The sequence below is a fragment of the Perognathus longimembris genome, chromosome 8 (genome assembly GCF_023159225.1).
Source record: "Perognathus longimembris pacificus isolate PPM17 chromosome 8, ASM2315922v1, whole genome shotgun sequence".
Classification (NCBI taxonomy): Eukaryota; Metazoa; Chordata; class Mammalia; order Rodentia; family Heteromyidae; genus Perognathus; species Perognathus longimembris.
Window position 1 is genome coordinate 52,359,580 of NC_063168.1, and position 12,505 is coordinate 52,372,084.

Genomic DNA, 12,505 nt, shown 5'->3' on the forward strand with positions numbered 1-12,505 from the left:
CTCTCTCTCTCTCTCTCTCTCTCTCTCTCTCTCTCTCGCGGGCCCTTCTATAACCAAGTTGCTTACATAATAAAGTATAAGCTGGCAGCTGGGCAGGTATAAGGATGCGGATAAACTAGCTGAAAAGAGCTTAGGAGCTAGAGGTGGGATGGAAAGACTTCTATTACAGAAGATTACATCTTTTTTCTGGTCTGAAGTCCTGCATTCCCAACCAGATGAGTTGGAATGCAGTTGAAGAAAATCCAGGCCTTTAGGAAGCTTGGCTATGGATTACTTCTTTCCTTCCAAGTCTCAGATGCTGTGTAATCAATGGGGTTTCTCCATAGTGAAGTCTGTTCAACACCTTCCCCCATGGTTTGCTGTATCTTTACCCATAGCACCTATTAACGGCTAACTTATTTGCTTATTTACTCCTCACTGACCAGCAGGGACTTCGTTTTTTTCTTCACTGTGTCACAGTACCTGGCACACAAGAGATGCTCAGTAAATGCTGCATTAAGAAGAAACTATATTCTGGCCATTAAACTGGTAAGTTTTAAACCTGGTAAGTTGGGGGGAAACTGAGCTACTTTTGAGGTGGTTAACAACATGAGATAAGAAGGGACCTTAGAATGAAAGTGCTTTTCTTTTTTCTTTCTCTAATTTCTACCAGGTGGTAGATGTCTCCCTCCTGTTAAAACTACTCTGGCCACCTCTCCTTCCCCATCTCCCTCCCTCCTTACCTGCTGTCACTGCATTTTCTGTCTGTCACAATGCAGTTACTTGTGACAGATACCCTTCTGCAAGACCCTCTATACTGCACCACCAGAATCTTACTTCTTGAGCTTTTTTCGCTTCTGAATAAGCAAATCCTCATTGCATTGAAACAGCAGGGTGTAGTGTGAGATAAATACTCGAAGGCGCTGAACACACACCAGGAGTAGATAATAGTCAGGGTGTTCCTGCTCTGTGAACTTCAGAACATTCTGGATAGAGGGAAATAGGTAATGACAACGCATTAATTAGAATGAAAAATTGCTTTGTTTCCTCTGCATCTTATTTTGACCTATATTGTAAATTTGGTAGCTCTTTAATCAAAACAACTAACAACAGTACATATGGCCCAGTTAATAAGCTAACATGTCAAACTTGCTGTTCTCTGGCCAAGGGAAAAAGGAGTCATTACAGTTTGTGTTTGAGTTGGATGAGAATATAAAATAACAATTACCACCTATAAGCAATGCCTTAATTCAGTGATGATGAATCAGGTATCAGGCAGGCCAGTGGAGGACTGGTAGCCCGTGAGTGATAGTGATCAAACCCAGGCTGTTTTTACATTGCCTGTTGTGTGGTTTGGATATGGTTTGTCTCCTAAACACTCTTGTACTGACAGTTTGGTATAAAGTTTAATGATACTTAAAAGGTGCTGGGACCTTTAAAGGGGAGAGGGTGGCTCTGAGAGATGACAGAATGATGACCACCTTCTTTAAGGAATGAATGCTAGTATTGTGGACTAGGTTCCTGTGCGAGTGAGTTATAGAATAAGAGGCTGAGCACTCCCTTCTCTCATGCTTCCTCTGTTATATCAGAAAACCTGTCCCCCCCCTTTTTTTTTTTTGCCCATCTTGGGGCTTGAACTCAAGGCCTGGGCATTGTCCCTGAGCTTCTTATGCTCAAGGCTAGCACTCTATCACTTGAGTCACAGGGCCACTTCTGGCTTTTTCTGTTTATGTGGAACTGAGGAACCAAACCCAAAGCTTCATGCATGCTATGGAAGCACTCTACCACTAAGCCACCTTCCCAGCCCATAACCTGTGCTTTTTATACACATTCCCACATATGATAATTCACTGAATTATCTATCAAAAGGCCCTTACCAGAAGCTAATTCCAGCACTATGTTCTTGGGCCTCCCAAGACATAAGCTAAAATAAACTTCTCCAAGGTCTCAGTCTCATGTATTTTACTATAGTGACACAAAACAGACTAAGATATCGATATCTATTAGGCTGTGATGGTTATGCATGTCATTATGGGTCTGAGAAAGCTAACACTTATTTGTTGAGTGCTAAGTTCTTTTACATAAATAATTCCACTTAGATTTTACCACTACCCAGTTAAACAAGTAAGTCGCTAACTCTGACAAATATGGAAATGGAATAACAATTAGTCTTCATTTGTTCATCTGTCTAGTAAATAGTAGAGGAAGAATGTGAACCCAATTCAGATGATATTGCACAGGCTTCTTTACCCTACTATACTGTGCTGCTTACAAGTCCTGGGCTTCCATGCTAGTTTTTTAGCTACTAGTTATATAAACTTGGGCCTATTACTTAACCTCTTTGTTCTTCTATATCCTTACATAAAAATGGCAACGACAATGCTTATATAATAGGATTAATGAAAAGCTCATTATGATAATGATTAGGAAAATGCTTTTAGAACCTACAGCCATATACAGTTGAAAATGCCAATACTGATATTGGGCTGCTTCTACCTGAGACTAATCTCAAGCATTTCTAACATGTTCTCACTGAATTACTAAAGAAGATCAGTCAGCAATTAAATCAGAACAGCTGAGGGGAAGAAGAGCTAATAAGAGGTTGGAGAGTCTCAACTTCCTCCATGATATCACAAGCCCTGTGGGAAAATGGTGTGAAAAGGTCAGCTCATCAGCTTCTTTATGTCTCTTCTGTGGCCTAAAGTGTGAGAATTATACGTTAGAACCTTGGGCCTAAGCCAAGCCAAGTGAGACTTAGCAGGAGAGCAGTTCAGTGGGGAAGGTTAGAAATTTAGGTGTTAGTGGGTGACATTTCGATGGCTATAGAACCAGAGAGGCAGGGGTAGAATAAGGCACTTAGGGTCTAGCAGGAGTAGTTATAGGAAGATTCTAGACTACCAGAGATGCTGGCAAATATAGATATCATGAGTCAAAATTTTTGGAGATAGGGATTTTTAGTTCATATCCTAGCATATGAAAAGGTCTGAGGTAATCATAACAATCTAAGCCATCAAAATACTGCTAAGAATTATTAATAATGTCTTGCACATCTATGTATCTTTAAGTTGGAAGCCCAGTATAATTAATAGCTGGATACGAGAATCCATTTGTGGCTTGCCCTCATGCCTACCTGCAGATGTATCAGATATTCCGGGATGCGCTGGACTATGTGAAAAAACAGTGTGTAGATGTCAGATTTGATCTCCTCATCACCCTGAAAGAAAGGTAGAGCCACTCTCAGTGTCCTCCAGCTCTGGCAGCAGAACCCCAAGCCTTCCCCCAGAGACCATCAGAAAGCACAGATTACAAACTGACAAAGGATGATTTAATGAGATTCATACCTTCTGAACTTGCGTGTTTAAATGGGCGTACACACATATTCTCACATACACATCAAACAAGCTACAGCCTGAGGAGCTCTGCTAAGAAGACTCATTACTTTGTCTATAGTTCCAATACAGTGAAACAGTGGGTCAGAAAAGCAAGGAAAAAAACCAAAGCAAAGATAATGATTCTTGAGTGGCCTCTTTTAATCCTGAGGAAAGTACCAGACACTTCTTCGTTCAAGCCATTCCTCAGCCTGGAAAACAAGCTCAGAGTATGCATGCTTTGTTGGCGGTGTGGAAGGCAATGCCATGTAGATGACATGTAAGCAAAAGATGGCACCAACAAGGTGACCTTACCTCTTTTAGAACAACAACGTGAACCAGTGAGATGCACTCAGGCAAATCCCTCAGGTAGGCAACATAGTAATCCAAGAAATTATTCTTTAAAACAAACACAAAAATGCATGGTGAGAACCTGAAAACAGGAATGACTATATTTTTATGTGGAAAAGGAAAATTATTATTTTAATCATTCACTTAATGTGTCTTTCAATGTCTTTTGGAGGTTTTTATTCATATGTTTCAGTTTTAAGATAAATATTGCTTCAAGCTGGGAACCAAACTCAATGCTCCTATAGTAATGACAAAACATGGAATAATGAACCATGAGAGGAACGAGGGTTATGGAAGTTAAAAAATGAGATTTAAAAATTGTTAAATGATGGGCTGGGAATGTGGCTTAGCCCTAGTGTGCTTGCCTAGCATGCATGAAGCCTTGGGTTCGATTCCTCAGCACCACATAAACAGAAAAAGCCAGACATGGCACTGTGGCTCAAGTGGCAGAGTGCTAGCCTTGAGCAAAAAGAAGCTAGGGACAGTGCTCAGGCCCTGAGTCCAAGCCCCATGACTGGCCAAAAAAAAATTAAATGATAAAAATGAATATTTCATTGTTGTAATTCCTTTTTGCTATGATCATCTACATACAAATGAGATCAACCCACCTCATACTATTTAGACTAGAAATTCTCAGTGTTTTCAACTCATAGCTTCCAAAGTTATATTCCCATCACTACCATATTTTCAGTTCTCTAAGGCATGCTGCATACAAATGAGTAAAATTGATATTGGAAGGATTGCATTATCTATTCTTCTATGCAAGGAACCATTTGGAAACTTTGTATTTCTATTTGCAGTTGAGGCATTGATACACAGAGGTTGGTTGCAAACAAAAATAGCTTGCAGATCTGTTTTAATTAGCACACACACATATTTAAATTTTTTATATTGGTCCTGGAGCTCAAACTCAGGTCCTGGTGCTTGAACTCAGAGCCTGGCACTGTCTCTGAGCTTTTATACTCAAGGCTAAGTGCTCTAACACTTGTGCCACAGCTCCAGTTCTGGCATTTTTGGTGCTTAATTGGAGCTAAGAGTCTCATGGACTTTCTTACCTAGTCTGGCTTCCATGTACAATCTTCAAATCTCATCCTCCTAAGGAGCTAGGGTTAATGGCCTGAGCCACTATTCCTGGCTAATTTTATTTTGTTTTGTTTTTTGCCAGCCTTGGGGCTTGAATTCAGGGCCTGAGCACTGTCCCTGGCTTCTTTTTGCTCAAGAGTAACATTCTACCACTTGAGCCACTGCGCCACTTCCAGCTTTTTCTATATATGTGGTGCTGAGGAATCGAACCCAGGGCTTCATGTATACAATGTGAGTACTTTACCACTAGGCCATATTCCCAGCCCTGCCTGGCTAATTTTAATTAGCCCACACAATATTTCAAAAACAAAATTTTCCACAATATTCTAGATTTTGCACTTCTTTTAAAATAATAGATCTGGCAACACTGGTTCTTTTGTCCCCAATAATAATTGAACAAATCAGAGTAGCTATTTCCTGTAGCAAAATGTATCTACTCCACTTTGGTCCAGTCCCTACCAGACCACAGTGCATTACATTCATTTCACTTCATTTATGAATAGCACTGTTTGGGCTTGTAGACATCTGAGTTTGTAACCTCTGGATCCTATTTTCTTTCTAGAAAAGTATAGAGACTTCAATTTTTTTTTTGCACCCTTATCTGGGTGCCAATGGCTCACACCTGTAATCCTAGCTACTCAGGAGGCTAATATCTGAGGATCAAGGTTCAAAGCCAGCCTAGGCAGAAAAGCCTATGAGACTCTAACTCCAATCAACCACCAGACAAGGAAGTGGTGCTGTGGCTTAAAGTGGTAGAGTGCTAGCCTTGAGCAAAAGAGCTCAGGGACAGAGCCCACGACTAACAAAAAAAAAGTTACCCTTTCTCCAAGGAAGTAAAAGCAAAAGACATGTAGGATAAATAGCCATTCATCATATATTTAAAAAAAATCTTTGAGGGCTGGAGGCATGGCTCAATGGCAGAGCACCAACAAGCCCGAAACCTCGAGTTCATGCCCTAGTACTCCAAGAAACTCTGAGGAACAAAAACTATACATGCAGATACACACATATAAAGAAACCCTTGAATATTTATTTGATGTAGATGGATGGGTATGTGTATAATGGTATAGGTGCACACGTATACAAAAACATATACATACACATATTCATTGGAGGCAGCTATAGTATAGTTTTTAAGTTATACACTGTTAGTTGGAAGACTACCTGGGTTTCCTTCATAGATATCCAACTATTTAGCAAGCTGGGTAGTTTCATCAAAGCCTTTCCATCTTACAGAGATGGAAAACTTATGGCACGAACTAGAATGGAGAGGTTAGACCACATATCAGGGTTCTCCTAGCTCTGAAATTCCTTCATTTGAAATTCCTCACTAGGAGAAGACCAGTGCAACACAGATCTACACAAAGTTGATAGAGGGAGAAAACATCTTACCTCATCATTTGTTAACTTAAGGAATAAATCTCCAAGGACTCCTTGGCGTGGCCACTTCAGGACCCTCTCCTGCAGTGCATGGAGCAAATCTAGATGCTGCTGGACAAGATACCGTAAAGAGCCAGGGAAGAGGCTTGAAACAGAACAGAGAGAAACACAAACCAGCTGTAGAAAAGCAAAAGACTCTTGAGGAATAAATGCAGCAGGTCCCATTCTTCACACTCAGCCAAAATACTCTGAATCATGGCTCTGTATTTAGAATACCTAAAGACAGACTGAGACCACATAGCTGAAATACATAGACTATGAAGACCCTTTTATGATGAGCCCAATGTGGTTATGTATTGAACAAAAAGTAAAGAACACATCATTTTAATAACCTTTAAAAACCTAACCTGATATATTCTTGTTTATACTGCAAACTGGAAATTCTAAGGGAAATCTTTTTCAATGTTTTAACATTATTCCAATTTGATATGCAAGTTGATCTGTTCTACTTCATGCCGTAAATGACAGCACCTGAAGTGGCACTTGGTTATTCTTAGCTCCTTGGTAGGAGACTGCTAGTTGCGTAAGTAGGAAAATGTGTATAAAGCTGAAAAGTCAAAGTATAGTGAGTGAGGGCACTAGCAAGAGTTCCCTTTCCCTTTCTTTTGGTTAATGAAGAGGCATAGTGGGCAAGGACAGGCTTGCCTGGAGACACTACAGACCAAAGCTGGTCTGTGGCTCTATGGATCTTGAACCCCTTTCCTACCCCAAGTCTTTCTCTTCTGCCTTTTGGTATGCCTCCATTTTTCTGAGAAAATAAAGGGGAAAGAGAAAATTCAGAGGAGGAATAGAAAGGGAATCATAGGAGGAAGAAGGAAGCCTAGATGGAGGAGAGTTGGGCAGTCAAGGGACTATAGGAATAAGGAAAAAAACAGAAGACAATATTTTGCTGGGCTACAGCACGAATTTGAGCTGTCACTTGGCAGCTCAGGAAAACAAAGGTTCCTTATGCTTCCAACACAGAAAATTTAACCAAGATAAAAGTATAGCCAGCCAGGTACTAGTGGCTTACATCTATAATCCAAGCTACTTATGAGGCTAAGGTCTGAGGATCAAGGTTCAAAGCCAGCCCAGGTAGGAAAGTCCATTGAGACTTATTTCCAATCAACAGGCAAAAAACAGGAAGTGGAGGTGATAGAGTTCCAGCCTTGAGCAGAAAAACCAAGCAAGAACATGAGGCCCTGAGTTCAAGCTCCACTAGCTTTTGCTACAGAATAGACACTAGAATGAGAAGAGGTTTTTAAAAACTTATTTCTAAGCAAACCAAAGACTTCCCTGTAGCTGTAGCATAAGGAAGAAGCAAACACCAGACTAAGCTCCTGAGCTCCTCTGTGAAAAGATGCAAGAAACCTTCCACTCTCATGTCCCATTCTATTCCATCTCCTTCCTTTTCCATGAGTCTCCATATAGGCAAAGATAGCAGCTCCTAAACACCAGAGGATAGGCCCCTTGATCTTACAAATGGAGTGGTGGGTTTGGAAGATCTAAGTAATCTCAGTCTAAAGTGGAAGGAAATTCAGAGGAGTGGCTAGGAGACACAGACGCTGAGAAAAGACCACCAACAAAGGAGACAAGGACAAGTGAGGATAATGGAAAATCTAAACATTGCATCAGCAGAAGACACAGGTGCAAAAGCTCTATCCACCCAGAGTCTGAGACTGACATGGGTAATATTCATGGTTAAGACTGAATGACTTTAGGCCACCACGGTGAGATTTGACTTTGGGATGAGCTGTTTATATGAATTCAGCAGTGTCTTGGATTGTGTATTTTGTTTTTCTCCCTCTTTCTTTTAGAATGCTTCTAGAATGTCTTCTGCTATATTATGACCAATGACCAATGTTGGAGAACTGACACTAACATCCTTCTGGACTGCCCACTGGGGTATTTGAGATTTCGGGGTACAGCTGGGGAAAGCTAGTGCTCACATGGACTACTGCAGAAACGCCGAAGTTCCACAAAGAGCTATGACCTGTAGTGTGTTCTTTGGTAAATGTTGGAAATTGGCACTGTGGTTTTAAACTGCCAGATCCTAGTGTCCTCAGCCACAAGGTATAGATCATAGCATTCTGAAAAAGACCTTTTTTATCCAGAGCTGGAGTTGGAACCCAGGGCTTCACACATGAAAAACAAGCACTTTACCACTGAACTACACCACTAGCCTCAGTTTTGGTGAAGATTTCATGAAGGTATAGATGATGGACCTAGCATGGGGCCTATATTCCAAAGTGTATACAATTCTCTTTTTCCTTTCCCACTTATGACCCCTCCCCCATTTACAGAAACTAGGAAGAGAAGCTACTTGGACATGAAGCAAAGCTATTCATCCAAAAGATAGATGTGCTTTTAGATTTAATTGACATAAATCAAATGGGTTTTGGCAACAACAACAAAAAAGCGAGAGTTCAGAAATTTCCCAGAGCCAGAAAGAAGAGCTGGGCAGAATGAGATGGTACACTGGAATCTGGAAAGGAAAAAACCAAACTATGAGAATCTGGGTGACCACAGGGAGAAATTGAAGCTCAGCCCAAAGCCTCTATTGGTCATAGCTCTAACTGTGTCATGTTCCCCTTTTTGCTTTATATTTGACTTACCTCAATTTTGCAAGAAAATAGTTCTTTAAAATATTCAAGAATTCATGAGTCTGTCAGGAAAGGTAAATGCCTTACCTCAGGCATTTAGAGAAGGGGAAGCATGTGTTTTGGTGACAACAATATATGGTTGGTTGTTGCAAAGTCAGGTAAGTTTAGGGGAATAATAAGGAGCAGAAAAATATAATTAGAGGCTTCTCAAACTAGAATCAATCTATGAACCATCCAAGTGGGAATATTTATAGTAATAATGCCACATAATCAATCCAGACTTGTCATTCATTTGGTCTTTTCCTCAGTTATTCTGAATTACTACATTAGTAAGGGTTTCTCTCTCTCTCACACTCTCTCTTTCTTCCTCCCCCCCTCCTTTGCCCTCCTCCCTCTTTTTGCCTCTCCCTGGGGATTGGACTCAAGGCCTGAGGCACTGTCCCTGGCTTCTTTTTCCTGAAGGCTAGCACTCTACCACTTGAGCCACAGCACCACTTCTGGCCTTTTCTGTGTATGTAGTGCTGAGGAATCAAACCCAGGGCTTCATGCATGATAGGTAAGCACTCTGCCTCTAAGCCACATTCCCAGACCCTCCCTGAGCTTTTTTTTTTTTTTTTTTTTTGGTCTCTCTTGGTGCTTGAACTCTGGGTGTCGGTACTATATCTCTGAGCTCCTGTTGTTTAATGTTAGCACACTATCACTTGAGCAACAGTGCTACTTCTAGCCTTTTCTGTGATTAATTGGAGATAAGAATCTCATAGACTTTCCTGCCTGGGCTGGTTTGAACTAGGATCCTCAGATCTCAGCCTCCTGAGTAACTAGGATTATAGGTGTAAGTAACTAGTGCCTCGCTTCCCTGAGATTTTTTTTTTTTTTTTTGGCCAGTCCTGGGCCTTGGACTCAGGGCCTGAGCACTGTCCCTGGCTTCTTCCCGCTCAAGGCTAGCACTCTGCCACTTGAGCCACAGCGCCGCTTCTGGCCGTTTTCTGTATATGTGGTGCTGGGGAATCGAACCTAGGGCCTCGTGTATCCGAGGCAGGCACTCTTGCCACTAGGCTATATCCCCAGCCCCTTCCCTGAGATTTTTTGCTCAAAGTTAGTGATCTATTACTTGAACCACAGCTCCACTTCTAGCTTTTGGCTTTTTAATTGGAAATAAGAGTCTCATAGACTTTACTGCCTGTCTGTCTTTGAACTATGATCCTCAGATCTCAGCCTCTTGAGTAGCTAGGATTTCAGATGTACACCACCGGCTCCCAGCCCGTCTTATTTTTATCCTTCATGCTTTCTCCATATATAGAGGGAAGCAGCAAAAATAGGGACTGTGAGCAGGTATAGATGGAGTTGTGCTGTGACACTGAGATTAGAATGATGCATAATATACTGTCTACCTGGTAGAAACTCTCTGCCTTTCTCTATCTCTATCTCTGTCTGTCTGTCTGTCTGTCTGTCTGTCTCTCTCTCTCTCTCACACACACACACACACACACACACACACACACACGAGTGTGTGCGCTCAGGATCACATGACCTAACAAGAGCAGTCCTGTGTTATGTAACGGCCACTCAGTGCACTCAGTTTTTCAGGTCTCTGCTGTCTCCATTCCCTTCTCCCTTTGTGAGGCCTGTCCTGTGGCCCATGGTTACTTGCAGAGGACCCATGGTGCCCTCTAGTCCCAAGGAGACTAATGCTGATTTTCCTACTTGCTGAGAATATAAATTGGAGAATTGATGGGTTACTTGTCATCACTATTTTCCTTTCAAAGACTATTTCTACATCTCTTTCTGCAACTCTTTCTAAGCCACATATAATTCCCCAAATAGAAATAATGAACAACTCACCTTATATCCAAGTCACCCTGAAAAGCAAAGGCAATAAATGCATGGATACCTTCTCTCTTTGGAATTCCTCTTTCCATCTGACCCCTGGAATGTTGCCTTAATCTTCAGGATCAGAGAGATATTAATGACATATTTTCTTTCAGATTCAAGCAGTTCTAGAGCCACAGTTTGTCTTTTAGCTTTAAATATAAACCAGAAAGGGATTTTTTGTTAGCTTCTTCCCAAAATCTTGTGGAAAAAAAAGAAAGCAAGTAAAAGATATTGAGAGTAGTAAAAAAACCAACAAATACTAAAACGAAGACTAACTGAAGCATAATTCATTCAATAGGACAAAAGACAAAACGTTATTGTCACTGCCTACTGAGCAGGCATCCACTACCATCTCAAGGTCCAGAGACACAAGTGCCAAGCAAATAAGGGTAATACTAGAAACAAGTGAAATGGTTAAAAGTCTATATAAGGTACAACGGAATGTTCTCCCAGCCAGATGTTTTCCTCATTCCTATCCAAGAGTACAAGAAAGGGAAACCACAAGAGGAAGGGATAGGATCTGTAAAAGAGACTTTCAGAAACAGTAGGAGGCAAGGTTGAAATGCTAGCATGAAACAAGGGGGTTCAGAGGAACTTGGTGTTCTGAGCAGCTGGCTGCTCTGGGCCCCTTTCCCCTCTGGCAGGTCCCAGCATGTGGGCAGTATGAAGCATTCCATGAAAGAGGCTGAAAGGTCTTCTGTTTGCTGGACTGAACTACCGAGAAAGGAAAAGACCCTCAGACGTTGACATAACCTACCAAAAAGTCAGTTTGCTACAGGACTAGCTTATCTTTCTAGATATTGCAGAATAAAAATGAAAAGTTTTTTTTTCAAATCTTAGAATTGATATTCCTAGAGAGATGAGGAAAATAATCATTACTTAACCATTACAGGATGCTATGTTTTAAAAAAAGAAAGTAGGTTTTCGTTTTGTTTTGTGTATGTGTATGTGTGTGCTGGTACTTGGACTTAAACTCAGGGCCTAGGTGCTGTCCTTTAGCTTTTTTGCTCAATACTAGTACTCTACCAATGGAGCCACAGGTCCACTTTTGGACTTTTGGGTGATTAACTGGAAAAGAGACTCATGAATTTTTCTGCCCAAGATAGCTTTGAACCATGAACATCAGATCTCAGCTTCCTGAGTAGCTAAGATTATAGCCATTAGTGACAGTCACCAGGCAAAATGTGACATATTTAGAAGCACAGATATAAATTAGAAGAGAGAGATAGGAAAGAAAAAAGAAGAACAAGGAAATAGAAGTAGAGATAGATAGGAGAGACATAAAGAGAGAAAGAGAAAGGCAGAGAGACAGGTAGACACTTGGGATGTGGTTTCAAATTTGCCTGCCAAGCAAATGTGAAGTTCTGGGTTTAAACCCCACTACCACAAAAAAATAAGACTTTAGGGGCTGGGAATATGGCCTAGTGGCAAGAACGCTTGCATCGTATACATGAAGTTCAATTCCTCAGCACCACATATATAGAAAATGGCCAGAAGTGGTGCTGTGGCTCAAGTGGCAGAGTGCTAGCCTTGAGCAAAAAGAAACCAGGGACAGTGCTCCGGCCCTGAGTCCAAGCACCAGGCCTGGCAATAAATAAATAAATAAACAAATAAATAAAGACTTTAAAATTAAAAAGAAAAAATTAAAATTATGAAATGCACAAAGAATAAGGAGTCAGAGTGATATTGTACTTTCCAAGAGCAACACCTGAATCTAGAAGGCTATGAATTGCTTCACAATTATGAGAGAAAATGGCTTCTATGAAGACAGATTATTGGTCAAGTATGTGCAAACTACTAGATGATTTGTTCTGCAAAAATAAGGAGTAG

At 41.0% G+C, this 12,505-nt stretch overlaps 1 protein-coding gene across 1 annotated transcript in view; it reads right to left on the minus strand.

Moving 5' to 3' along the window:
* The window catches only part of Arhgef33 (Rho guanine nucleotide exchange factor 33), an 83,281-nt gene that overhangs the window by 16,644 nt on the left and 54,132 nt on the right, over positions 1–12,505 (minus strand). The window contains exons 12-16 of the mRNA XM_048353087.1: positions 10,695–10,824; positions 6,174–6,306; positions 3,663–3,746; positions 3,110–3,193; positions 817–965 (exon numbers count right to left, since the gene is read on the minus strand). Of these exons, the coding sequence (XP_048209044.1) occupies positions 817–965; positions 3,110–3,193; positions 3,663–3,746; positions 6,174–6,306; positions 10,695–10,824 (580 nt within the window). The remainder of the gene's footprint in view (positions 1–816; positions 966–3,109; positions 3,194–3,662; positions 3,747–6,173; positions 6,307–10,694; positions 10,825–12,505) is intronic.